General features: G+C 35.3%; 1 protein-coding gene across 1 annotated transcript in view; it reads right to left on the bottom strand.

The window, feature by feature from the left end:
- The window catches only part of LOC104836402 (multidrug resistance protein 1-like), a 44830-nt gene extending 21383 nt beyond the window's left edge, over positions 1 to 23447 (bottom strand). The window contains exons 1-15 of the mRNA XM_010575041.1: positions 23315 to 23447; positions 22477 to 22534; positions 21007 to 21154; positions 19614 to 19677; positions 14432 to 14623; positions 13538 to 13709; positions 12408 to 12532; positions 11485 to 11656; positions 9727 to 9840; positions 8687 to 8797; positions 5871 to 5996; positions 5480 to 5683; positions 4916 to 5086; positions 2351 to 2512; positions 584 to 763 (exon numbers count right to left, since the gene is read on the bottom strand). Of these exons, the coding sequence (XP_010573343.1) occupies positions 584 to 763; positions 2351 to 2512; positions 4916 to 5086; positions 5480 to 5683; positions 5871 to 5996; positions 8687 to 8797; positions 9727 to 9840; positions 11485 to 11656; positions 12408 to 12532; positions 13538 to 13709; positions 14432 to 14623; positions 19614 to 19677; positions 21007 to 21154; positions 22477 to 22534; positions 23315 to 23412 (2097 nt within the window). The 5' untranslated portion in view covers positions 23413 to 23447. The remainder of the gene's footprint in view (positions 1 to 583; positions 764 to 2350; positions 2513 to 4915; positions 5087 to 5479; positions 5684 to 5870; positions 5997 to 8686; positions 8798 to 9726; positions 9841 to 11484; positions 11657 to 12407; positions 12533 to 13537; positions 13710 to 14431; positions 14624 to 19613; positions 19678 to 21006; positions 21155 to 22476; positions 22535 to 23314) is intronic.
- Between the last annotated feature and the right edge of the window lie 1176 nt (positions 23448 to 24623).

Below are 24623 nucleotides of genomic sequence, written 5' to 3'. Positions count from 1 at the left end.
AATTTTCATTTATCAATACTCTTGGTATTGGTATTGGTCAATGGTGACTGAACTATTCATTTTGGGCATATTGCTGTGTGTAATCCATGACTAGATTAATTCAAGTAATTGTTCATTAAGCACTTTATAACAGCAAAGTATTTGCTGCAAATATGAATGCAGTCATATCTGTTGTATGATTCTTTTGTAAGGTTTGTTGTAAGAGTTGTATGTTGGGCCGAATGTTCTGTTTCTCATGCAAAAATGAATCTTTAACCTGTATAGACTATGTAGGTATGGTATGCAAATATATGTAAGTATATTTCTTTTATAGCAAACTGATTTCCAAGAATAAACTCATTCTTGTTACAGATTTTTAAAGTCCCATTTTATTTGTATAATCATTCATGGTGAGAATAACAAAACAAGTTATGAATATTATCAGTCAAAGGCTATTTAGAATTGGAAAATTCTCATGTTTTTTTCACCCCTATCAAATGCCTCCTTCTTCTTGTACCTTTCTGAAGCAGGAGAATGAATTTAATTTTAACATACTTTATTGAAAGGAATCAAAGTTCACTAACATCTGTGCAAAGATACTTACAGGTGAACTTGTTTTCTCATCAGGATCATCATTTTGTGCTCCTGGCTTTTTCATGCTTCTCCGAGTTGATTGTCTTCTCAATCCTTTTGTTAAGGATTCTTCAAATTCTGGTTCAGATTCACTTTTTTTGTCACTGAGTGCATTCTCATCTTCTGATGATGGAACTTCAGCTTCTATTGCCTAAAAGAGGGAAGAGCATGATGCTAAGATTAGTTATGCATGTATTACTTTGAACTTCCAAAATTATGAGGTAATCAAAGTAAAAGTAACTTTGATTGTTTCAGTGGAAAGAGATATGGGGGAAAAAATGTAATGCTATAAAGAAGATATGAAAATCTGTGTTATATATCTGAGCAGATCTCTATCTTCAGAGCTTCATTCATATATGAGTATCTCACCTCTCAAGAAAATACTTATACTAAGTGGACGGCAGGGGTACGGAAGTAGCTGCTCTTTTTTAATGAATTAACTCCTAACAGAGTTTTAAACTGAGTGTAAACCATTTGCACTTATCTTGGGATCTTTTTGAATGAGTTCTTGGTGGATACACTGTTTATTCATGAAGTGAGAAAAAATTACTCCTCTTTAGTGCAGAACACTTAAGAATTCTTGACTTTAAATGTAATAAGGAAGATCGGGACAGAACAGGTCAAAAAGAGATTTTGACCAAAAAATCTGAACAGTGGAAAAGAGTCCTTCTTTTGGTGGTAGTTTTGCCAGTCTCTTTGACAGAATAAATAAATGTCTACCCACCACTGAGATATTTAATAGCAACTGGATTCAAAGTTGCCTTCAACTTGTATTTCTTTTCTTCTGGAAAGATTTTATTTCTTACTGCTTTTTGTGCTACTAATAAAAATAAATTCTTTTGCTTTCTTTCAATCTTATGTTATTTTCTGTTATTTTTTATTTTCTTTCCATTTTATATTTTCTAATATGTCCCATTATCACATTTGCTTGAATACAACGCGACTTTCAATCTAAGGTGACCAAATACATTCTCTTAGTTATTTTATGAAGAAATGTTTTAATTGGCCTAGTTTACCCTCTTCAGTCTGACATACTGAGATAGCAGCTTCAGTTTCTTTAATGAGCATGGTGGTTATGTGGTAAAACACCAGTGACGCAGAAGGCTACAGTGAAACTCAGCTATAATCTAGCTATCGCATGGGACATTGGGAAGTATCAAAGTATTTTGTTCTTCACTTCATAACTAATACTTTTTTGATATTTATATTAATTTCCAATCTCTTTTTTTCTGGCTGGATAACTTTAATAGTGTACATATTTTTGCACTCAGCATAGCTGGGTTATTTTTCTTTTTCTCCTATTGCTCCACATTTTTTTTTCTTTAGAAAGAAATTCAGTATGAAGGATTATAACTAAACAGCCTAAAATGTGCATAATCTATTCCTCCAGTATCAGCTACTGTATTTTACCTTTTATCATAGGCTAAGAGCAAGCAATGGAATAGCAGACTACTGTAGTCAGCTGCTCTATATTAACTGCATAAAAGGAAAACTTAAAATAATCTTTTAAGTTTAAATCCCTAGAAGATTAAAAATGTACTATCCTGGGTTTAAATAGGTTTGATATCAAAACTAGCGGTCTTCTCTCTCAAATTACTGCTCTCCTTTCAAAGTACTTTTTTTTTTTTGCTGTAACAAAATATGCTGCAGAACTCCCCATACTTCTGATAGTACACAATAACTTTGGCCATGGAATACAGAAAAGAAAATGAGGCAACAGCTAGTGAGAAAAAAGTACCTGCATGTTAACAAGTTTGTAGTATAGTCCCTTTCTCTCAAGCAATTTAAAATGATTCCCTTGTTCTGTGATAACTCCACCTTCGAACACAGCTATAAGATCTGCATTTCGGACTGTTGACAGTCGATGAGCTACTACAACTGTTGTGCGTCCTTCCCTTGCCTAGAAATAACAATATTTAGTATGAGTATTTCTAAGTATATTCAAAAATTGTTCGTCTTCATATTAGAGTTGAATAAGACCAAAGGGAAACATTAAAATGGTTCACAGAAAAACATAGCTTTCAAAAAAAAATTAAGAAACAGATTTCAATGAGTACCTTAAAACAGAAATATAATCTTTAGTTTGAAAATTAATATTAGCGACAATCTTTCACTGTGGCACATAAACCCATCAAATTTTGATCACAAATATCTAAACAAAATTCTCAATATTTAATATTTTAGAATGTTACAATGTTAAAAACCTTAAAATTTAAAAAATGCTAAAATTTTTATATTTAAGCCCATAGTTGTTCACTTAAACCTTAAAATCTGTGAAGGTTAGCTTATACTCAGAAGCATTAGAAAATATTTCACACTGACATTTAAAAAAAAATCAGGGTTTTAAGCTCTAAGTCATTGTTGACTCAAGTAGCTTCACTGAAAATAAAATTGTCTACAATTTCATGTGAAATACATTTCAACTAACTACCTGTCTTTGGTTATTTATAAACTTATCACATATGATGTATCAAGTGTCATGGCTTGCCATTTTAATTACCAGGCCATATTAAAATGATCAAGCAATATTTAGTTTAAATAATCAAAGTAATGATCCCAAGCAGTGGAATTTTGTTGGAACCTCGATGGAGTTCATCTTCAGTGATGTCCCTCAAGGGCCATACTGGGACAAATACTATTTAATATCTTCATCATTGACATAGATAAATGGGATTGAGTGCACACTCAGCAAGTTTGCGGATGACACTAAGCTGAGTGGTAGAGTTGATTCGCTGGAAGGAAAGAATGGCATCCAGGTGGACCTTGACAAGCTGGAGGAGTGGGCCCATGTGAACCTCATGAAGTTCAATATGGCCAAGTGCAAGGCCCTGCACCTGTGTCAGGGCAATCCTCTATATCTATACAGACTGGGGGATGGATGTATTGAGAGCAGCCATGCAGAGAAGGGCTTGGGAATACTGGCAGATGAAAAATTGGACATGAGCTGACAATGTGCACTTGCAGCCCAGAAAGCCAACCGTATCCTGAGCTGCATAAAAAGAAGCATGACCAGCAGGTCAAGGGAGGTGATTCTGCCCCTCTACTCTGCTCTGGTGAGACCCCACAGGGAGTACTGCATTCAGCTCTGGAGTCCCTGGTACAAAAAAAGACATGGACCTGTTGGAGCTGGTCCAGAGGAGAGTCACATAAATGATCAAAGGACTGAAAGACCTCTCCTATGAAGAAAGCCTGAGAGAGTTGGGATTGTTCAGCCTGGAGAAGTGAAGGTTCTGGGGAGACGTTATTGTGACCTTTCAGTATACAAATGGGGCTTCTAACATAGGCAGAGAGAGACTTTTTACCAGGGCCTGTAGTGACAGGGCAAGGGACAGTGTTTATAAATAAAAGAGGATAGATTTAGATTGGATATAAGGAAGAATTTTTTTACAATGAGGGTGGTGAGATACTAGAACAGGTTACCCAGAGAAGCTGTGGATTCTCCATCATTGGAAGTGTTCAAAATCAGGTTGAACAGTGCTTTGAGCAACCTGATCTAGTGAAAGATGGCCCTGCAGAGAGGTTCGACTAGATGATCTTTAAAGGTCCCTTCCAACCCAAACCATTCTATGAGTCCCTAGGTCTTCTGCAAAGGTTTATGAGGATCTAAATTTATAAGATAATGTGACCAAGAAAGGCTAGACAAATAACTTCTCTATTAAATGTATTTCCATTAATAATTCTCCTCAAACTGTCTTTTTCTATCCAACAGCAGTGGGAAGCATTACAGTACTCCAGCAGAATCTGACTAAATTCAGAATACCATTTGGGGATACAGCCCCAGTACCAATATAGAGACTCCTGGGTTGCACCAGGGATCAGCTGTCCCTTAGTGAGACAGCTCTACATTAAGTACAAAACAAGAACCTAGAAGTATTCATGTTAACTGAAGCAAATGTTTCCTTGGAGTGTTTCCTGTGAAGTCACTGCTATGATCATTTATGACATGCTGGTAGCACTCACCTTGTCTGCCAGTCTTCAACACAAGTTAATTAAGTAGGTGACTGACAACAATATGCATGTCAGTAAGACAGAAAATTGCAGGGGATGGTGTTTACACCAAGAAAATGTTGATTTAAGCTTCATAATGCAGAAAATATAATTCCATCTTCTCACTTGAAACAAGATTCCTCTCTGTAATACCTACAGGATCTCAAAAACTCTCTGTACAGAGAATATTTGCCAAATTGACGTTTACCATTAGTGTTTTAAGGCTCTCTATTTCTTGCAGGTCTTTCAACAAATGTCTGGAAAAAAGTAAATATTAGGCTCCTGCTTACCTACTTCATTTTAGAACACTACTGACCTTGTCCAGTGCTGCCTGCACAACTGATTCACTCTCAGTATCCAAAGCTGACGTTGCCTCATCAAGCAGAAGAATTTTAGGATTGCGAACCAGTGCTCGGGCAATTGCTATTCTTTGCTTCTGACCTCCGCTCAGCTGTGCCCCTCTTTCTCCAACCACAGTTTCAAACTTCTACAAGACAACCACACGCATTTCCAGAACACTCAGTGGCACAGTCCTTTCACCAAAGAAAGGCAGTGTAAAGAAAAGGCACGTCGGTATCAGTAGCCCCAGCAGCATCTTCTCCTTCCTCTAAAACTCTACAGGATAAACAGCCACTTGGATATACCTGCCTAATTGTTTTTGTCCCTGGAATTCTAATAGTTCTCCAAATGCTCACCAATTCATGACCTAAAGATTTAAAATTAACATTATTCTCAAAAGTTATGAGGAAGGTCTGCATAGCTGTGCTTATTCACAGCTCCAGGGATAGCTTCCTCTGCTTACAAGAATCCCTTCTAAGGAATTCTTTGGCACAAGAAGGTTTAGGAGAAGTTATTTCAGCAGGACAGCTGGTTTGCTTACATTGGGTAGCTTCATGATAAAGTCATAAGCATTTGCTTCCTTGGTAGCTTTTTCAATCTCTTCCATGGTGACGTCCTCATGGCCATAACGAATGTTTTCTGCAATGCTAGTAGCAAATAGCACGGGCTCCTGATTCACCACACCAATAATCTCCCGCAGATATCTTACATTTAAGGTCTTAATATCCTGCCCGTCAATGGTAACCTAAATGAAAGGAAGCAGACAACAACTGTTTACTAAGTGTTTTGGTCAAGAAACCTCTCTCCCCAGGCTGGCCCTTGCCTCTTTAGGGGAGACTTTATCGTGTCATTGGAACAAGGCCCATGAGGCCAGAACCAGACTTCCAACAACTGTGGCACACAGGGCAGTCATCTTACTTGAGGTATCTTACCGTGCCTTCCTTGGGATCATAAAATCTCTGGATGAGCTGAACGGTTGTACTTTTCCCACAGCCACTGCCACCAACCAGGGCCACTGTCTGGCCACAGCTAACCTTGAGGTTCAAGCCCTTCAGTATCTGTGCATATAAGAAGGGTAACCAAAAACATAACTGTATGTAAAAATGCCAGTGTAAATTTGAAGAAACTCTAAAGACTATAATAAAATACCCTTCATATGTATAGCAGAATCTGGTACAAAGTAAAATTTATAAACATGTGAGTTTAAATTTTGGATAACTAATGACTTCAGCTTAATTTTCTTCATATTTACATCACAGTTGGTCCAATACCAATGTTTTATACAACACACTTCACAATTACCCGTATCATGAACCAGTTCATATGACAAAATAATAACAATATGATTACTACCTGTAACTAAAATATAATATAGAAAAAATATGATGCAATATTTCTCTATTATGTTGCCTCACCTTTTTCTTTAATGCATCATGCAAACTACAGGAAAACTATTATACAGTAAAAGTCACAGTTCAAAGTGACAGAATATACTCTACATTGTTTTGGAGGGAAAGTCATTTTAGTAACCTCGAAGTATCCTTAATTTTTCCCCTTTTGATTGGAATTGCTGGTGGGGCTTCTTTACAATGGTGACATTTCATTGTACAATATATAACCTTTTTGTACTAGTCAGCATACAATATAGCATTTCACAACCACGGAAGATACAAAGTTTTGCCTTCCTTGGGTCTCTTAAAAAGGGTAAATATAGCTCTTTGGTGCCATGTAATTGCTTCTTCATTTTATTTTCAAGAATATAACCTGTATTGGGTTGTGTAGTGGGGCTGGAGAACAGACACACAGTTAGCACATCCATGCCATGTATATTTAATTTTGCCCACCTTTCTTCTTCACCTGCTCACCTGAGTAGTAAGAAGATACAATAGGAAAAAAGGAATAAAGTGTGTTTGTTTCTACTTTACACAGGAAAAGGTGTACAGGAGTCTGTACAGCTTTCATGACTTTGTACAACTTCTGTGGTTAGAAATGTATACTGAAATGAAGAACAGCATATTTTTTGCTAATTACTCTTCTAGAAGGACTAGGCTACAATGAACTATGCATACCTGAATGTCAGCATCTTCATCATGGCTAAGTGCATTTTTCCATTCTAAATATACAACCACGCACCGATACATTCCGATACTCTCCCAATGTTCTTCCCAATACCTTGCAGCCCTGTGTCCTTGTCACGGTCTCTTTCTTCCTAAATTTCTACCCTCAGCACTACTGCTGTCTCTTCACCCTTAGTACTGATATTTGTGTGCTTTACAAGTGAATTATATCTCACTGTTTAGGAACAAGAGGCATAGACAAATCATATCTTCTAGTATGTCTTATTTTGCTATAACATTTTTAGATCAAAACAAGAAGTCCAACATAAGTGATAACAATTGAAAATTTATGAAGCAGCCTTATTTAATCTTTTAATCTTCTTGTCATAATGCTATAGATCATTTAGTCTATAGACCTTGTATAAAACAAATCTAGTGTAAATAAAGGAGCAAATAGAATTTGATATAAAACCTGTGGATTACCACTGATTTCAGTGGACTATTGATCAGAAACTTTTTCCTATACCAAAATAAAATCCATAATTAAATCCATTTAGGCTGTTTCTAACAACTTAAAGCAAACAGAGAAGAGACAGTAAGGACAGCAAATAAATCAGTCTAGTGAGATAAGAAGTAACTTGCAGTCTTCATCATGCCTGTCAGTTACTTTGCTGCATTTAATCCTGTTGAAAATAAGAGTTAACTTAAAAGTCATGTAGATTAAACTAACTACCCTGAGTTATCTGACCTCCTTATTTTTCTCTTTACTGTAATTTATGAAATACTAAATGTTTGGTGTAGCCTTAACTTCCTATAATTATTATCTCTGAAACCATGGGGGAGAAATCTCTAGTTGTATCATACCTGTATAAACTTATAAAATAATCCACTGAGATCAATAGTTGTCTTTTCATTTATATTTCTATATGAAGAAAAATCAAGCACATTCACTTCATTTACTTTCTTGATAGAAGGAAAAGCCAAGATATTTAACATATTTATGAGTAAAAATGGCTTAAAAAGAAAGCTCTGTGTCTTTCCTTTCTGCCTATCAAAAGTAAGAAAGATCCCTTTATCAAGCTCAGTGTTTTTCCTTCAACATAGGGGAGGAAATAGTTATATAGCACAAAAACACTCTTCATGAAAATATTTTCAGAAATCACTCAAATACCTTCCACCTCCACTGCATTAAGACCCTGGATTTATGACGGTGCTTTAAAAAGCAAACTTTTTTCTCTGTCTAGACAGAAAAACACAGATTCTGATCTCTATTCCATATATAACAGGTCCTTGCTGGATCTGCTTTCTTTAACTCGTTGAGATATAGTCTTAACAGAGCTGCATTGTAAGTACTTTTGAAACCCACTATCTCATTATTATTACTACTATACACAAACACTTGGGTTAGATGCATAAATTTAGATTCTGATAGCAATAAATCTTTAAGTTTTATTGCATAACCACACTGACTATAGCTTTAGACAGAAAATTATTCAGAAAACTTAACATGTTTAGCTAAGGTGTAAATAATTCTAGCTAAAATCACTGTGATGTCAAGGTAGTTTTATATAAATTAGAGAATCAACTTGGAATTGTTATATTTTCAACAAAATTTTATTTATGAGACTTTTTTCCCTAACAAATGATCCACATGTTTAACTGTAATATGTGTAAAGTTGCATTTAGAGTACCTCAACATCTGGTCTGGATGGATAATTGAAGTAAACATTTCGGAATTCCAAGTTCCCCTTAATGTGGTCTGGTTTGTAACCTGTCTCTGAATAACTGTCAATTTGAGGTTCCTGTGCAAAATAAAATAAATAAATAAAACCAAACACAAATATATCATATTTCCTAATAATCTTTTTCATAAAAAGGTCCTAGAGTGCACCATTATTCTGCAGAGATATTAAATGTAATGTTAAAGTAATTTAAGCAAGATTTCTGAAACATGTAAATTGCATGCTGTCTTGCTGTCTCATTACTACATTGATGATCTGCTCATGCAAGAATACTTTTATAATTTCTCCATTTAAGCTTTTGTGTGAATTTAGTATGTTGTCTTTAAGACTGTACCCACAGGTAGCCACAATTTGGGATTCATTTTACTGCCTGATGATTAACCTCAACAAATCATCTCTAATGAGCTGTTCGTACACTGTTCGTTTATAGCTTTGCTCTTTCTGCTGAAACAATTTGTGTGAGAAAGAACCAATCCCCTGACCATTAAGGAGAAACAGAGTTCTTAATTATCACTGGTTTTATTTCCATCCAGGGTGGGTCTAGAACTTGAAGCGTGTCTTAACAATAATCCAGAACATGCAATTGCCTTTCATCAAGCTTCATTAGCTAGTAAAATCACAGCTTCCCTGATTTCAGACTCTCTTGGCAATTGAAGTGCACATCCAGGTTACTAGGTTGCGTTTTATTGATTTGCTGAGACTCACGCTACTAGTGACGTGCCTTTCATGATAAAAACATTAGAGAATACCTCCAACACCAAGTGATCAGAGATCCAGTACTTTTACCTTTGAAGGAAGGACTGATAACTCCAGAAGACAAAGAGGAACTGACTAATAATTACACATTCTATCTGCTTTTATGTTTATATTTCTGCTTATTTTACAAACTGTTATTTACTTTTACTAACTTCATATCTATAAATAGTGGCTGTACTTTAAAAAGAAGGGTGTCTCAGTTTTGAAATGAGAGTGAGGGCAAAGATACTCACATTGTCTATGATATTAAAGACTGTATAGGCAGCTCCTCTTGCACTAGCAAATGCCTCTATGCTTGGAGCAGTCTGTCCAATGCTGAAAGCTCCAATCAATACAGAGAAAAAGACCTGAAAGAAACGTTTAAGTGACATATATAAATTCTTATTCAAGCAGACAATTGCATTTATTTATTTATTTATTTACATTAGATATCTTTGGGTCAGGAGCCTCCATGCCTGTTAACAGAAGGTTAAGGAATTTAGAATTAAAGAAAAAATTAAAGGGTGTCTCTTAAACAAAGAATAACATTAAGAAAAGGGCTTTTTAAGACTCAGCTGAGAACTGAGTTCCTGCACAATGTGAATGTTGCAAACATATTGATAAGAAGTAAAAAATGACAGAGACCTGCAAAATCTATGCCAAAACATGTATAATTACACTTGATGTCTCAGGATTTATTGTACTAATTCATTCTTTGGCAAAAGATGTTCCAAAGACCAGAAAGTATATTGCATATCTTCCAGTGGAACAAAGACAGATATGCAAGGCACTCTCATTCTGCTTTCAAAGTGACAGTGAAACAGAAGTACACAAATCCAACTTCTCTATCACAAAGTAATATAGGGTTCCTCTGCTGGAATGAAGGAGTGTGAGTGCAAGCAAACAAGAAAAAAACAGAAAAAGAAAAAAAATATTATTTTCTCAGAGAATCATAGTTTATTGCTTTCAGCTAGTATCAAGACAAAAGTAGTAAACCCACACTGCTCAGAGGTCATAATAACAGCCATAGTACGTCAGAAAAAAGGTCCATCACACCTGTCATCTTTTCTCCAACAGTGGTCATTCACAGATGTGATACTTAAGTCAACACCCTCCCATCCATGTTATAACACCATTCCAATGAACTACAACATAGATAACAGAAACTGAAAATACTTTGAACTGAAAAAATGACACACAAGAGCATGAACCTTACTGAGATGTTCTGTATGCCAGCCTGCCTTTAAAAATAAAATAGGCAGGTTCAAAAGAGCAAATAACACATATCAGAGCCATTTTTTCGCAAACTTCAGTGATTCATAAATAAAACAAAACATGTAGTTTAAAAAATATGTGGTCTCCTGGCTGGGTTTCATCACAGTTAACAAAGTTATTCTTCTTACCATGTTTGTTTAATATCTCACACAAAATTAGAATGGTTGCTACATCAAAAGAATTTAAGTTATGAGTTATGGTTTTCTTCCTTTTGTTAGATGGTGACATATTTCCTAGTCACAAGTGTATTTTTCTCACCCTCGATTTCTAAAAATACTGAGAAGTGATTCCAAGCTCTTATGGTGCAAAATGTAAGAAAAGTATCAATAAAATGATCTACTTAGACAACACACCAGCTAAAATAAAAGTATTTTCTTCTGCATCCTGCAGATATATTCAGCACAACAAATCTGAAAAACAAAAAGCAACTAGGAAGGGTACTGTACTTCAGTTTTTGATTGAACTGTTTCTATATCAGTCTGATCTCATGAAATTCAGAAAAGATGTAGAAACAGTTGAAAATAATGTATCTTTTATTTGGCTTGATGTGGATTTTGAGATGCTATAGAAACAACATGTAGACTTTTGTGGTGAGAATCTTTTTGTTAAGAAGGGATGCTATTTTGCCAATTTTGGGACATAATTATTATTAAACTCAAATAAGTTCCAAATATACACTTTAATTTATTTTCTTTAGTATTTCTCACTATTATTGGGAATTTACTATTAATACTTACTGTAAGAACATTGCCAATAGTGTAATCATCAGTTAAGACCAAGGTAGTTCCATACCAGAAGGCCAGTGCATATGATGCATATATCAGTAAGAAAGCAGCACCTATAGAAATATTAGCTGTAATAGCCTTTTTTATTCCAATCCGTTTGGCATCTTCTAAATTTTTATGGTATCTGAAAGAAAGAAGTTCAAAATAGCCTCAGACATGTACTGTGGCACACAGCACCAAAAAGTCTGTGGACGAATTAGAAAAAGAACACTCATAAAGTACAACAAGATACAGAAAATACATAACCCTAAGACTGTACAAAGGTAAGCCTGGTAGTCAGGCACAGAGACTTTAAGGCCATCAGCCAACTTGGTATATAGGATAAAAAAGGACATTGCAGTTCAGGGACTGGCATTCAAGTTCCACAAATAACCTGCAGGTCAGTGAACTTTGACCGTGAACCATTCATGACAGGTTTTGAGATTATGATTGTTAGCTTAAGATAAAAGGTGAAAATATATCATAAGAATTATGTTTGACAGTATAGTGGAAATAGAGGTATTGTTTATTAGTACCTTCACAACTACTGAGTAATCAGATAATGAAGGATACCATCATCTGTTCTCATGGCAGGGGCTTTTTTTTTTGTCTAAAGCTCTCACCCTGTGAAGTTTAAAGCAGTTTTTACACTTTCTAGAGTAAAGACAATATATCAACTTACGTTGTCATTTTCTAGAAAAATAACTAATTGTCTTTCAACATGCAGTAAAACTTATAATAGCCTTAAAACAGACAATTTGGCATTACCTAAAAATGCAGGAAGCACAAGACTTACTTGTTTTGACAAACTTTCAACAGCAAAGATACAAGGAAATTTCAAACCATCTGAAGCAAGTACTTTAAAATCAGCTGATGAAAGCAAACATTGTTCTTACCTTTTAATTTCTTTTTCCTGTCCTCCAAAAGCTATTACAGTACGGATTGCTGCCAGAACTTCCTCAGCAACAGCACCTGCTTTTGCATATGCAGCTTGTTCTTTGTCAGTGAAAGCAGAGAGAACCTAGTACAGAATCAAATATTTTGGCTTAAGAAAAACAGAATGAGCTCAAGCACTTCATGGCTTTTATCACAGTTACTTCCAATATGAAGCCTTTTGATTATATTATGTATGAGTGCAGAATGTTCAATACCAAAATCCTTAAGTATATTATGAATTCAATCAAATAATTCAACATTACCCATTCTCAACAGCTAAGGGCTGGATTTTCCACTTTGCTTTCACCCAGTGCAGGAGATGAGATGACTACTCATACTGAGCTGGTGTGGTTCTGCCCAGGCAGATCTCCTCAGCTCATTCTCATCTCTGGCTACATTAGCCACAGGGCTCTATAGCTTACATTAATTTGCCACAGTCCATGAAGACTCTTAGGCAGTAGACATATGTAGCACATGCTTCTCTACCCCTATGTTTTCCACAATATACTCACTCAAGACAGAGAAGGTTTATATGATCTTTGAAATGTAAGGCAAATAAAATCCCATAAAAATCCAAAGGCTTCCAGACTACAAATGTAAGTCACTCCAATCCCATGGTAATTTAGTACTTCTCTCACCTAAGTCTGTCTAAAATTTCTTACCAAAGCTGTTAACAACTCTGAAAAGAAACTCTGTGTCTGGGACCAAGGCTTGGTCTAATTTATTCACTTATTTTTCAAGAGATGCAATTATTCCTTTCAACAGAACAAGTACTCATGTGGATGAAGTTTAACAATTACAGATGTGGATTCTACTCGTATATCTTGCTTTCTTTTCTATATAAAAATATGCTATATTAGCAGAAACAGCTTCAAATCAAACAAGTCTGTCCAGTCTATGGGAATTATAATATTCAAACTACATGAGAGTACTTACAAACAGTTCACCTGACAGTTTATGTACATAGATGTTGCCTAAAGCTATAATTGTTCTAAGCAATACATTATAACAGTAGGAATTACAGATATGTAGATTTATTTCATTATCTCTCATTAATATAAAACCTGTCACTGAATATATGTTAACCTACCTTTGCCCAGATGGCTGCTGAAAGTCCCAGGACAGGACTGACTGCTAGTATTACAAGTGTTAATTTCCATCCTCTTATGAGACCAACAATAAATCCTGTTACAAATGTTGTTACTGCTTGAACAAGCAATCCAATTTTGTCACCTATTCCTTCACTGATTTTGGAGACATCACTGAAAAACAAATTACATCCAGACAAGAAGGAAAATGTAGGAAGCACAAGAAACCTTTTCAGTTTTGTTACATGGGCATATGTGTGGAGGACAATCTTTACTATTCAATTACTTCCAAACAACAGTTTGCTTCAAGATAAAGCACTATATATTTTGGACAAGAAAAATTTCATGTTTCATGTGAAAATGTAATACTATAAACCTCTTTTGTCTGAAAAGGTTGTAATTCTGTCTGCAGTGCAAAGTTACTCTCACTTTCTTAACTCCAAATTTTTGATCTGTTTGGAAACTGTGGGATATCTGGAAAGAAAAGATAAAGCCTTTCATGTAGGCAAAGACAAAGGAATAGCTTGTCATGCAGTTAAAGCTGTTCACACTGCTGGGGTCAGCTGGCACCTTATTCAGTCCTCAGTGTGCACAGAAATTAACTGTTTTCTCTTCATGGGGCTAATCTCATAGGCTGGGCTTTAGTCATCCTCAGAGTCAAGGGAACTCATCAAAATGCTTTTCTGATATCCTTGTGACAGTCCAGTATCAGAAGTATTAGAAGTTCAGTCCCTGAGACTCTCCATGAGAAAACTTGAAAACTTCAATTGACAATGAAATAATTCAATTCAATTTCACAATGAAATAACTCAATTTTAAAATAAAAATTAAAAAAATTGTAACTCATACATGCTTAATAAGATAAAATAACACTAGGAAATGTATAGTATACTTACTCTAGAAGACGAGTGTTAAGTTCTCCGACATCATTTACATCAAACCATCCAATTTCCTGTCTCATAATTGCATGAAAAAATTTTTCTCTAATTTTTTTTATTTGCCGGCCTGCTGCCAGGGTCCAAAATGAAGTTTGGATATAAGCAGCAAGAAGAACACCAGCTGCTATTGCAGAATAGTAGTATGCATATCTGAAAGGAAAAAAAAAAGGCAAGATTCCCTGACATTAGTTTTTTAATTACTTTGCTAGTCTGTATTTAGCTTGATGCTTACTTCTGTTTCAGAGCTGAATCAGAGTTTATATGTTTATACTAGATTTTACACTTCTCTGTAAAACTTGGCAAGTTTTCTACAAGTAAGATTTAATACGTTTTCAGATATGCAATAAATGAGGTTGGACAGGAATTACTTTTTGTCAATATAGTATATATTTTCTCATAAGATTATTTTAGGACTGTATTTCAGTTACAATACCTTTTTCACTTAAATGTGTCATTTCCAAAAACGCTGTAACATTTTTGTTTTAACACATATAGACAGACCTAAACATATATACCTATGTTACACACAAATTTACATCATACAACATGCCTGCCTATATAAATATATATATGCATGGATGCTGTAAATATTTCCTGATTGAGAATACAGCATTACTATATACATCTATTGCAAGCAAATGCCATTAGATCAAAAATTCTTTTGCTCTCTATTTTATTCATAAGTGATATTTTACTTAATTCAGCTCTGTGCTATGAGCAGGGTGTCAAATCAAAACCAAGGAGTGTGTGAACCACCATATTTCTTGAACTGGAACTGAATTTGAGCCACAGTTTTAAACCATTCAAACAGGATCAAATCAGACTTGATTTAATACAGAATTGACATCAGAATCACTTACAGGTGAAATTAAACCAGAACTAAACCAGAAAAATGTAACTGAACTGCTTCCCTGTTTGTAAAACATGACCAAAACCAATGGCTAAATATTTGTGGTGTGTATTACATGTAATTGTAAGACTACTGCATTTATATAAATCATTAGCAAAAAGCTTTAAAACTCTTAGGACTTTCACTCACATGTAGCTAGTTATGCATACAGATTCTTTAGAACTGTAGCATGAAACTTGGCAGGAGCAAATTGCAGGAATCTGTGTGTAAATGTTCTGCTCAAAAAAGGAGATAATGGCTTTATAGATTAAATTTTTAAACTTTAATCCAGTTTTTTTGTGGCTAAGATATTACACAGTTTATTCAGGGACTTTGGAACTATACTTACTATGAAATGAACTTTATCTAAACTGTTTAATAAAAATGGGTTAATGCCTAACTGAATGCTGGTTAGTTGAATATTGACCGTGATCATATTCAGTTCCATTAAAACTTTACGCAGAAACTAACAAAGTAAAACCAAGAACACTGCTTCAAAATTCAGCAATTACTTTAGACAATTACTTTATGATGTTACATCACTTCAAAGAATTGTTTTATGCTTGGACTTTATTTCATGAGAAATTGTATCAAAAGGGATTCATATCTTTGCCAGATTCCATGCTGATGAAATATATTCAGTAATTTCACTGCTGAAACTTAACAGAGAGTAAATGCTCACTGCATTGTAACATAATGGTTCTTTTTCTTTTGAGAAATAGTTGGGTTTTAGGCAAACTGTTGTCTGAGTAACAAATACAACCAAGTCCACGCATGTAGTTCAGTACTTGAACACAGCTGTGTGAGAACTTTGTCCTTGTAAACAGTTTTTATTATTATTTGACCTGCTGGCAGGCATTCTTAGAGAAATAAGAGGTGGCTACAAACAACTTATTCAAATCAGTGAACACACTAACTCAAGGCTTTAACTAGAAACTTTAGAAAAGAGAACCTACTCCTGTGCTACTAATAAGTAACACATTCCTCATTCAACAATTTGTTTCTAAAGAGAAATTCAGGCTGCTTTTTATTCATACTTGTACTTTCAGAGTTAATGTCTAAAAGACCAGGTGGCATGCATGATGTTTGTGGTGGGTTGACCCTGGCTGGATGTCAGGTGCCCATCAAGGCCGCTCTATCACTCCTCCTCCTCAACTGGACAGGGGAGAGAAAATATAATGAAAGACTTGTGGGATGAGATAAGGACAGGAGAGATCATTCACCAATTACATCATGGGTGAAACAATCTCAACTTGGGGAAAAAACTAATTTAATTTATTACCAATCAACTCGGAGTAGGGCAACAAGAAATAAAATCAAATCTTAAAACACCTTCCCCTCACCCCTCACTTCTTCCCGGGCTTAACGTTATTCCCAATTTTCTCTACCTCCTCCCTGCCAGAGGCACAGAGGGACAGGGAATGGGGGTTGCAGTCAGTTCATCATACATTGTTTCTGCTGCTCCTTCCTCCTCAGGGGCAGGACTCCTCACACTCTTTCCCTGCTCCAGTGTGGGGTCCCTCCCACAGGAGACAGTCCTCCATGAACTGCTCCAATGTGGGTCCCTCCCACAGGCTGTAGTTCTTCATGAACTGCTCCAGCGTGGGTCCCTTCCAAGGGGTGCAGTCCTTCAGGCACAGACTGCTCCAGCGTGGGTCCCCTGTGGGGTCACAAGTCCTGCCAGCAAACCTGCTCCAGTGTGGGCTCCTCTTTCCACAGATCCACAGGTCCTGCCAGGAGCCTGCTCCAGCGCAGGCTTCCCACGGGGTCACAGCCTCCTTTGGGTACCCATCTGCTCCGGCGTGGGGTCCTCCCCGGGCTGCAGATGGATATCTGCTCCACCGTGGACCTCCATGGACTGCAGGGGGACAGCCTGCCTCACCACGGTCTTCACCACGAGCTGCCGCGGAATCTCTGCTCTGGCGCCTGGAGCATCTCCTCCCCCTCCTTCTTCACTGACCTGGGTGTCTGCAGGGCTGTTTCTCTTACATGTTCTCACTCCTCTCTCCGGCTGCAGCTTCTGTTGTGCAAGGTTTTTTTCTCCCTTCTTAAATATGTTATCCCAGAGGATATCTACCACCGTCACTGATGGGCTTGGCCTTGGCCAGCAGTGGGTCCATCTTGGACCTCCTTCAAATAGACCATCTCTTAGGGTCATGAGAACAGGCAGTTCTCAACATTTAGATGTTGATGTAGCTTGACAGTTTTCCTGTACTCTTTGTTCTTTAAGCAGTAGTGACTCCTAGACAACAGCCCACTGAGGACAATGGGAGGATTCCTATTGTTTTTAGTTGAGATGATGTGATATGAGTTCAGAGATTAAAAGAAACCCAAACCATTAATCAAAAATAGTTGGGATTGGTTGTTGGTCTAAAAGACTTATAAATGACACATTGATTTACACACTACTCTTATGCTATAAAGGTCAGTAATACCTTGTGTAATTCTAGTACATCCTGCTCTTAAAATACAGGTTAGATATGCTTCAGTAGAAAAAAAAAAGAAAATATGTTGATTTTAAAGCTGTGCCATTACTTTCATTTCAAAGCAGAAATGAAAACACTAACACAAATATCTTTAAAATGAAGAGAAATAAAAACCAGCAAGTGAGACAGTTTTAAAGGCAATCCAACCATAAGACCAGTTACTAGAAAGAGATAATTAAACAGGTAGAAATATAGAGAACAATTAACTGCTGTAGAGAAAATGAATCAGGTATTTTTTACATTTGCAAGAATAACAGAACACTCAATTAAATTCAAATTATCTAACTTTACATTTTAACAGGAATTGCTGTTTATATGACACTTCATAAAACTATTGGACTTGTCAAAATACATGCTGGAGACTAAGATCTTAGTGAGTTTCAGAAAAAGAATCCTATAATTGCATATGTAGTAAGAACAACTATTTTTAAAGTTCCTTTAGAGGAAGCATAGTACAGACTTTACAAATGTTGTGCAACTAAGCATCAGGTATTTACAAAACATAGAACAGTTAGGGTAACTTCACCAATGCACAAATTCTTTTGTTCTGCAATTTTGCCTTCAAATTTGCTTTCAAATCACTGGGCACAAAACTATTCCACTGAAATGTGTATGCATTACTTGAATTCATGTCAGAGACTAACTGACAGAAATGCTGTGGGAGCAAGAAACTCTATGTGTCCATATTGTCTTATAAAACATAATTGCCAGTTCCCTGCCAGTTCATTCTCATTACATAAGAGTTCTTAATTTCTAAGTAACAGCCTTTTCCTAACTAGCTCTTGCTCATTTATTTTAAGGTAAAGAATTATTTTTGGTGTAAATAGATATTTTTTATTAGAACTTAACTACTTAATCTGAATGATCTATAAGTTTACAGTCTACTGTTGCCAGAAATGATAATGCACTTCAATATAAATGAGCAGGAGTTGCTAGAGTGAATGCCTTATCTCCTTCTCTTCAGAAAAGACAACTGCCTTGAAGATCACATCAGCATTCCTGAGATGTCAGATGTTTTTCAATACCTAATGAGGAACAGACTTCAACCTGAAGAAAAGAAGCTGAAGTGGTACAAGAAATTGTACATGAACTTTAGGCATTCTGCATAAACCAAGTCTATGGACAGTGGTTAATAAAGCCCCTTAACAAAACACATCTATTAGCAGCTGATATTTCTGCTTATTTGACTTTCTCTTTATGAAGCTTTGTAGAAGAAGCACCTACTGACTATTTTCTTCTGCTGTTGCCAACTCTAGAGTGCTAGATTTAAGGTCATGCATAACCTAACTCTGTATTTTCTGTAGCCCAGATAATTTAGTTGAACTTGATGCTTTGGCAGCAAAGTAGGTACTACCTGGCAATTTTAATTCTGCTTTTTATCAGTAAATCACCACAGCTCAAAGAATCTATGGATTATATCAATATAATGTTTTAGCATAACAATTACTGTTTATAAATTCAGAGGAAGAGAAAGAAGGAAGGAAATGCAGATGGCATTGGGACACAGAGCACCCCTGAAAAGGGGGTGGGATGGATGGGAGCAAGACATTGCAGGGAAGTTGTTTGGAATGGCTGGGGATGTTCAGGAATCATCCCAGTGCCTCCAATAATCTCACGTGCAAATCTTTAGTTACATACATTATTTAATCAACCATTGCTTTTACATTGTTTAAAGTATGCAAAACATCTGTGGGAGAAGAATGACTTGACTAGAAAAGTGTGCCTACATTAAAAAAAAGAAGAGGAAATATAAACTTCTAATTACCTTGTCATATCTTCTTCCAGCTTGCCAAGAATATCTGAAGAGAAATTCACTGCAGACATGTTTCCTTAGAAAGGAAGAAAAGAGTAAATACTTTTAATATAGCAAGTTTTAACAAATTTGTTTTCCTGCATGCTCTCCAGCAAATTTTGAGTTGCTACAACTCCTTTTGAATCAAGCTGATCTTAATAAAAGGAGGAGTGTGATGATTTCAGGGTTCTACCTATTAAAAAACAATTATTATACTGATATAAGGTTAGTCGTAACTCCACTGACTACAAAACTACATTGATGTAACTTGAGACTAAAAGGTCTTCCTGAGCATTCATTAAATGCTGTTTGATTTTTTTCTTTTTTGAAAATATAGGGCATTTGTATAATGCCAAAACCCATTAAAAATACAGGTCTAGACACTGACATCAAATCAGTAACTGTGGATAGCTTAACCTATTATGAAAACATTGGCTATAATGTTGGTATTGGCACTAAAATTTTACTGCCCCGCATGAGGACTTAGTGACAAACCTTTTGAGAAGACTACAGCTGCAGCATTTTGCATTTGCATCATAAAAATCTGATCAATTTATTGTACTTGGGAAGGAGTAAATCATAAATTACTTGTTCTGATAAAGGCAATATGCTTATGTTTCTGTCATAACAGCATAATAAGAACAAAAATGGATGCAGAATAGAAGACAGTCACATCCTTTATTTTTTCTCTATCACCTTCTATTTTATTAAAATGTTTAATGAAATCTTATTAGATAATATTTCAGGCAACAAACCTGTTCACAAGTTTAACACCTAATGTGTGAGTTCAGAGGACAATATAATCTGGTCTAACTGTGAGTTGATACCAAAGTGACAGTATCACTCTTCCCTCTTGTATCCAGCTGTGCATGCCTGTCCCCCTTTGTGTTTGATTTCATACTTCTGATTCAGCAAATGAGGCTATTCAACAAATGGATCCAAGAGAAAGTTAGTACTTTTATTTTGGTAATGAATTTTCTGTTGCACCTACTTACTGATCTGATTCACCTTGTGAACTATAATTGTCAGATTTGATGCAAGGGAATCAACAGGAACTCATGGAAAACCAGCCTCTTTCTGTTTATCACAGCCACGGTTAAACATGATTTGTTGAATGTGCACTGTAGTGGATAATTTGAAAAAATTAAAAAATAAAATCTCCTAATGCAGAAACTAAGAATTAGGAGCAAAAAAAATTTCCATAGTGTATCCCTATTACAACAAACACAAGAGTTACTAATTTGCATCATAGTACAGTAGCAAGTTGGGGTTTCTGACATCAGTATCTCCTTTCAGGATGCTTGAATCTTCCTGGCTCTTTTCCAAATATGAGCCATCATTCTCTTCATAGCAGATATATTCTTACCTGGAAAATTTGAGTTTCCAGAAGCAACAAAGCTATCAGTCATATCACCAAAAATTACCATCGCAACAGGGAGACTGCTTCCATGGGCTATTGCCAGGAGAGTGCCTAGTATCATTAGTAATTTATCTGACCAATTGGAGTATCGAAACTGTGAGTGAGAAGAGAAATTAATTCGAACTGTGGTATTAGAATGCTAACACAGTGTTATGTCTACAAAGTCAAGAAAGTCAAGTAAAAGCTATTAATTGTACATCTAGTGTCACAAAACTACAACTTTATCTGATTAGAAATTAAGCTTACAAAACAATTTAAATGTACAGGAATAAATCCTTCTAATATAAGCACTTCTATAATATGAACTCTCAAAACCAGAGAAGTGCACTATTTTAATGTATCAATATCTGCACCTGGGTAAGAAAGGTCATAAGAAAACAAGGCTTAAGACATTTCCCCTTTTTAGGCTTGCCATTTAAAGTTCAAATTACAAGAAATTTTAATGGCATTGTGATAACTAAGACAATAATTAATTTTACTGTAAATTAATTATTGTGCAGTCAGAAGAACTGTTCCTAATGTACCATAGACATTATCAAAATGTACTGAAATCCTAAATACCTCTTGCCATTGAACTTAAAGTTTGAGCTCATCTGTTACAAAATCATTGGCTTTATTCTGTACTGTAAAATACTAAGTTTACTGTTGTAAATTATAGTGGTATGATGTAATTGTGCAAGTGCAAGCTGGTCTAGCAAAGCAGAAAAATTGGGTACTGGCCAGTGTCATGAGCTATAGTTTTATTTCTGTTATTTGCCATATCATTGCTGCGCATTATGCACACTTAAAACTACAAAATATAAAACATTTCAGTATTACCAAAAGAGGACCTAGGATTCACTTTGATTAAATAATAATGGATTGCCTTTTTTAAAATATACAGAAAAATAAAAAATTCTGGAATTTAAAGTACATTTTAGTACACAATTTTTAATTTTAAGTTTCATCAATGCCATTGAGTTGCCCTTTTCTGCTGACTCAGGTGACTGAATAATGATTAATGGGGCTAATTAGTGTGATTAGTACCCGACTCAGGTAATTTAGAGGACAAGACCACACATAATCTTAGGTATATGGACACCTTTTTCATTGTGTCAGAAGAAATGACTGACCGTGGAAGTCCCTAGCTTTCACAAACAAAAATCTAGTACAGGTGTGTTTAGCATGATAACTTACTAAGGGAAGACTCCTAAGAATCTATATCAGTAATAAGACAGCTTCTTTAATAAAACTACATCCACAAAAAGAACGGCTTGATTGCTATACTATATCAAATATTCTGTAGTGTCAAAGTATTTGGTAAAGACAAGATCATATATACAGTACTCTAACATAATTTTAACTATTTTTGTTTACACTTTGAAATGTGCACGCATGTATATATATGGATACATAGAGAGAGAGAATAAATCTTACCAGTGTAAATGGGCTGACCATCTTAGCCTTTTCCACTTTCTTCTTCTTCTTTCCCTTGCTTAAAAGGTATGATAGTTTTAGGGCATTTAAAAAGCAACAACATTTCACAGAAATACTAATGTAATATATTAATGAAGTTCAATTAAAATATAATTATGAAATAATTTTACAGGAAAGAATTGTGTAAAAAATGAATATGATTTATTGAGCGTTCTTGAGATGTTTGTATTTAAACCTCCAGGTATATAAGTAGCATTAGCTCCTGACTGCTGTAAATTTAACTCAAGCTCTTTCCAGTTCACCCCTCTCAAGGGTGAAACAACACCAACAAGGGCTGGTGGTTCCACTGCCTGGTTAGGGAAGTTGTGAACTGAAGCAGTATATAGCTTTCAAAACAGGAAAGAAGAAGATAACATAAAATCAAATTTTTGCACATGGGGGATGGGGAATACATAAAATGTTCAAGTTATGTAAAACATTGATTCCCTGCCATACTAAAAATTTTAAGATAATTTTTAGCTGATGACATAACTGGATCCAAGATGTCCATTCCAACATCATTTCTGTCATATTTTAGAATTGTTTTTCAATAACCTTAGTCAATATTGTGGGCACTTAGTGCTTAAAAGAAAAAGATAAAAGGTCCTTCTGCACCAAATGAATGTGTCAATCAATGCTACTCTCAACTTGATACAAAGCTTGCTGTTATTAAGCTTTCCTGATAAAATAAAATAAAATAAAATAAAATAAACAAAAGATAAAATAAAATCTAAAATACGATAATGTAATCTTAGAAGCTTCAATACAGAACATCTTTACAATGTTTAAGAATACTTACTGTTTGTCTTCATATTCATGACCCTGGCTGGATGCAGTGATCTCATGATTATTTCCATCTGCAGTACGCTTCTGCTTATTTTCATCTTCAGAATGCATTTTAAATTTGTTTAAGATAGCTCCCTGTAAAATAATATTTGACCAAGAAATATATAAATGTTAAGCCAAGGACAGTAATCTCAATGACAATTTGTTTGAAAGAAAAATATAGATACTTCTTAAAATCAATAAAGTTATTAATGTCATACATTGCAAGTGAATTCTCACAATGGGCAAGGAGAAACATGTTGAAACAAGTCCAGAAGTTTGGAGCTTGTTGACAAACGTCTACATTTTGTATTTGTATCTGTTTGACACAAACAGATACAGGTCCTTCATTTAATTTCATTTGAATGATATAATCATTATATTTTCTGCAATTCAGCACAGATGTACAAAATAAATGAGAAAGTAGTTGTTTATTTAAAAGAATATGCAGTTATTTGGAATTTTCCCAATTTTAGGTATTAGTGAATTTTATAAAATATCTCTGATTTTAAAAAAATAATTTTTTACATACTGTGAAGGTTGTTCTTGGTTTGTGTCTACTCCTCTGAAAAATTATTCAAAAATCAGCAGAATTAATATGGTTAACGACACACAGCATGATTTGACTTTGTTCTTCTTAGGTAAAACAGAGATGACCAATAGCTTTCTCTTGTTTTTTAACCACTCCTGTTGCCTCGCCTACTTTGGAGAGTAAAGTGTATGCACTTTGGACTCTGCCTCTCTTTTCCTAAAGGGAATATTTAGCAAACAAAGTCCTTAGGCCCACGCTTTTTTCATTGTCACCCTGGGGAAAACAAGCCTGAATAGTCTATTCTTCCAGCAGGAAAAGTTCCCCTTACCTACTGTTGGCTAATTATGCCCCTTAAAACTCCCAGGAATTCCTCTTTACCTTGTTAGAGATGGTGCTGAATGCTCCAAGTAACCGTTATACTTAAAGATTAACCCATTCTTGAATACACAGTGAGAATGAAACCAAATAACACAAAAGGAGTGTTTTACTCTTTTGCTTCTTTTCCCTTCTTCTAAGTCTAATCCAGAAAAACATGACCCATCTAGCCTGAAAGAAAACAGGATTTCACTGTAGTGCATATCATTTCTCATTTGAGTAACTGCAAAACAGCAAGATGAATTTCAGACTCAGTTTAGAAATGCTTTGGAAATAGCTATGGTCAGCAGAAATCTGCTCAATTAGTATCCTTCTGATTTTCAAATGTATGTTCAGATTCTAAACTATTTGAAATGGACCATTTATTTTACTGTGT

Source organism: Haliaeetus leucocephalus, unplaced genomic scaffold (assembly GCF_000737465.1).
Source record: "Haliaeetus leucocephalus isolate CR32 unplaced genomic scaffold, Haliaeetus_leucocephalus-4.0 Scaffold0, whole genome shotgun sequence".
NCBI lineage: Eukaryota > Metazoa > Chordata > Aves > Accipitriformes > Accipitridae > Haliaeetus > Haliaeetus leucocephalus.
The sequence above is the reverse complement of the archived record's forward strand: the minus strand, read 5'-3'. Positions and strand labels throughout refer to the sequence as shown.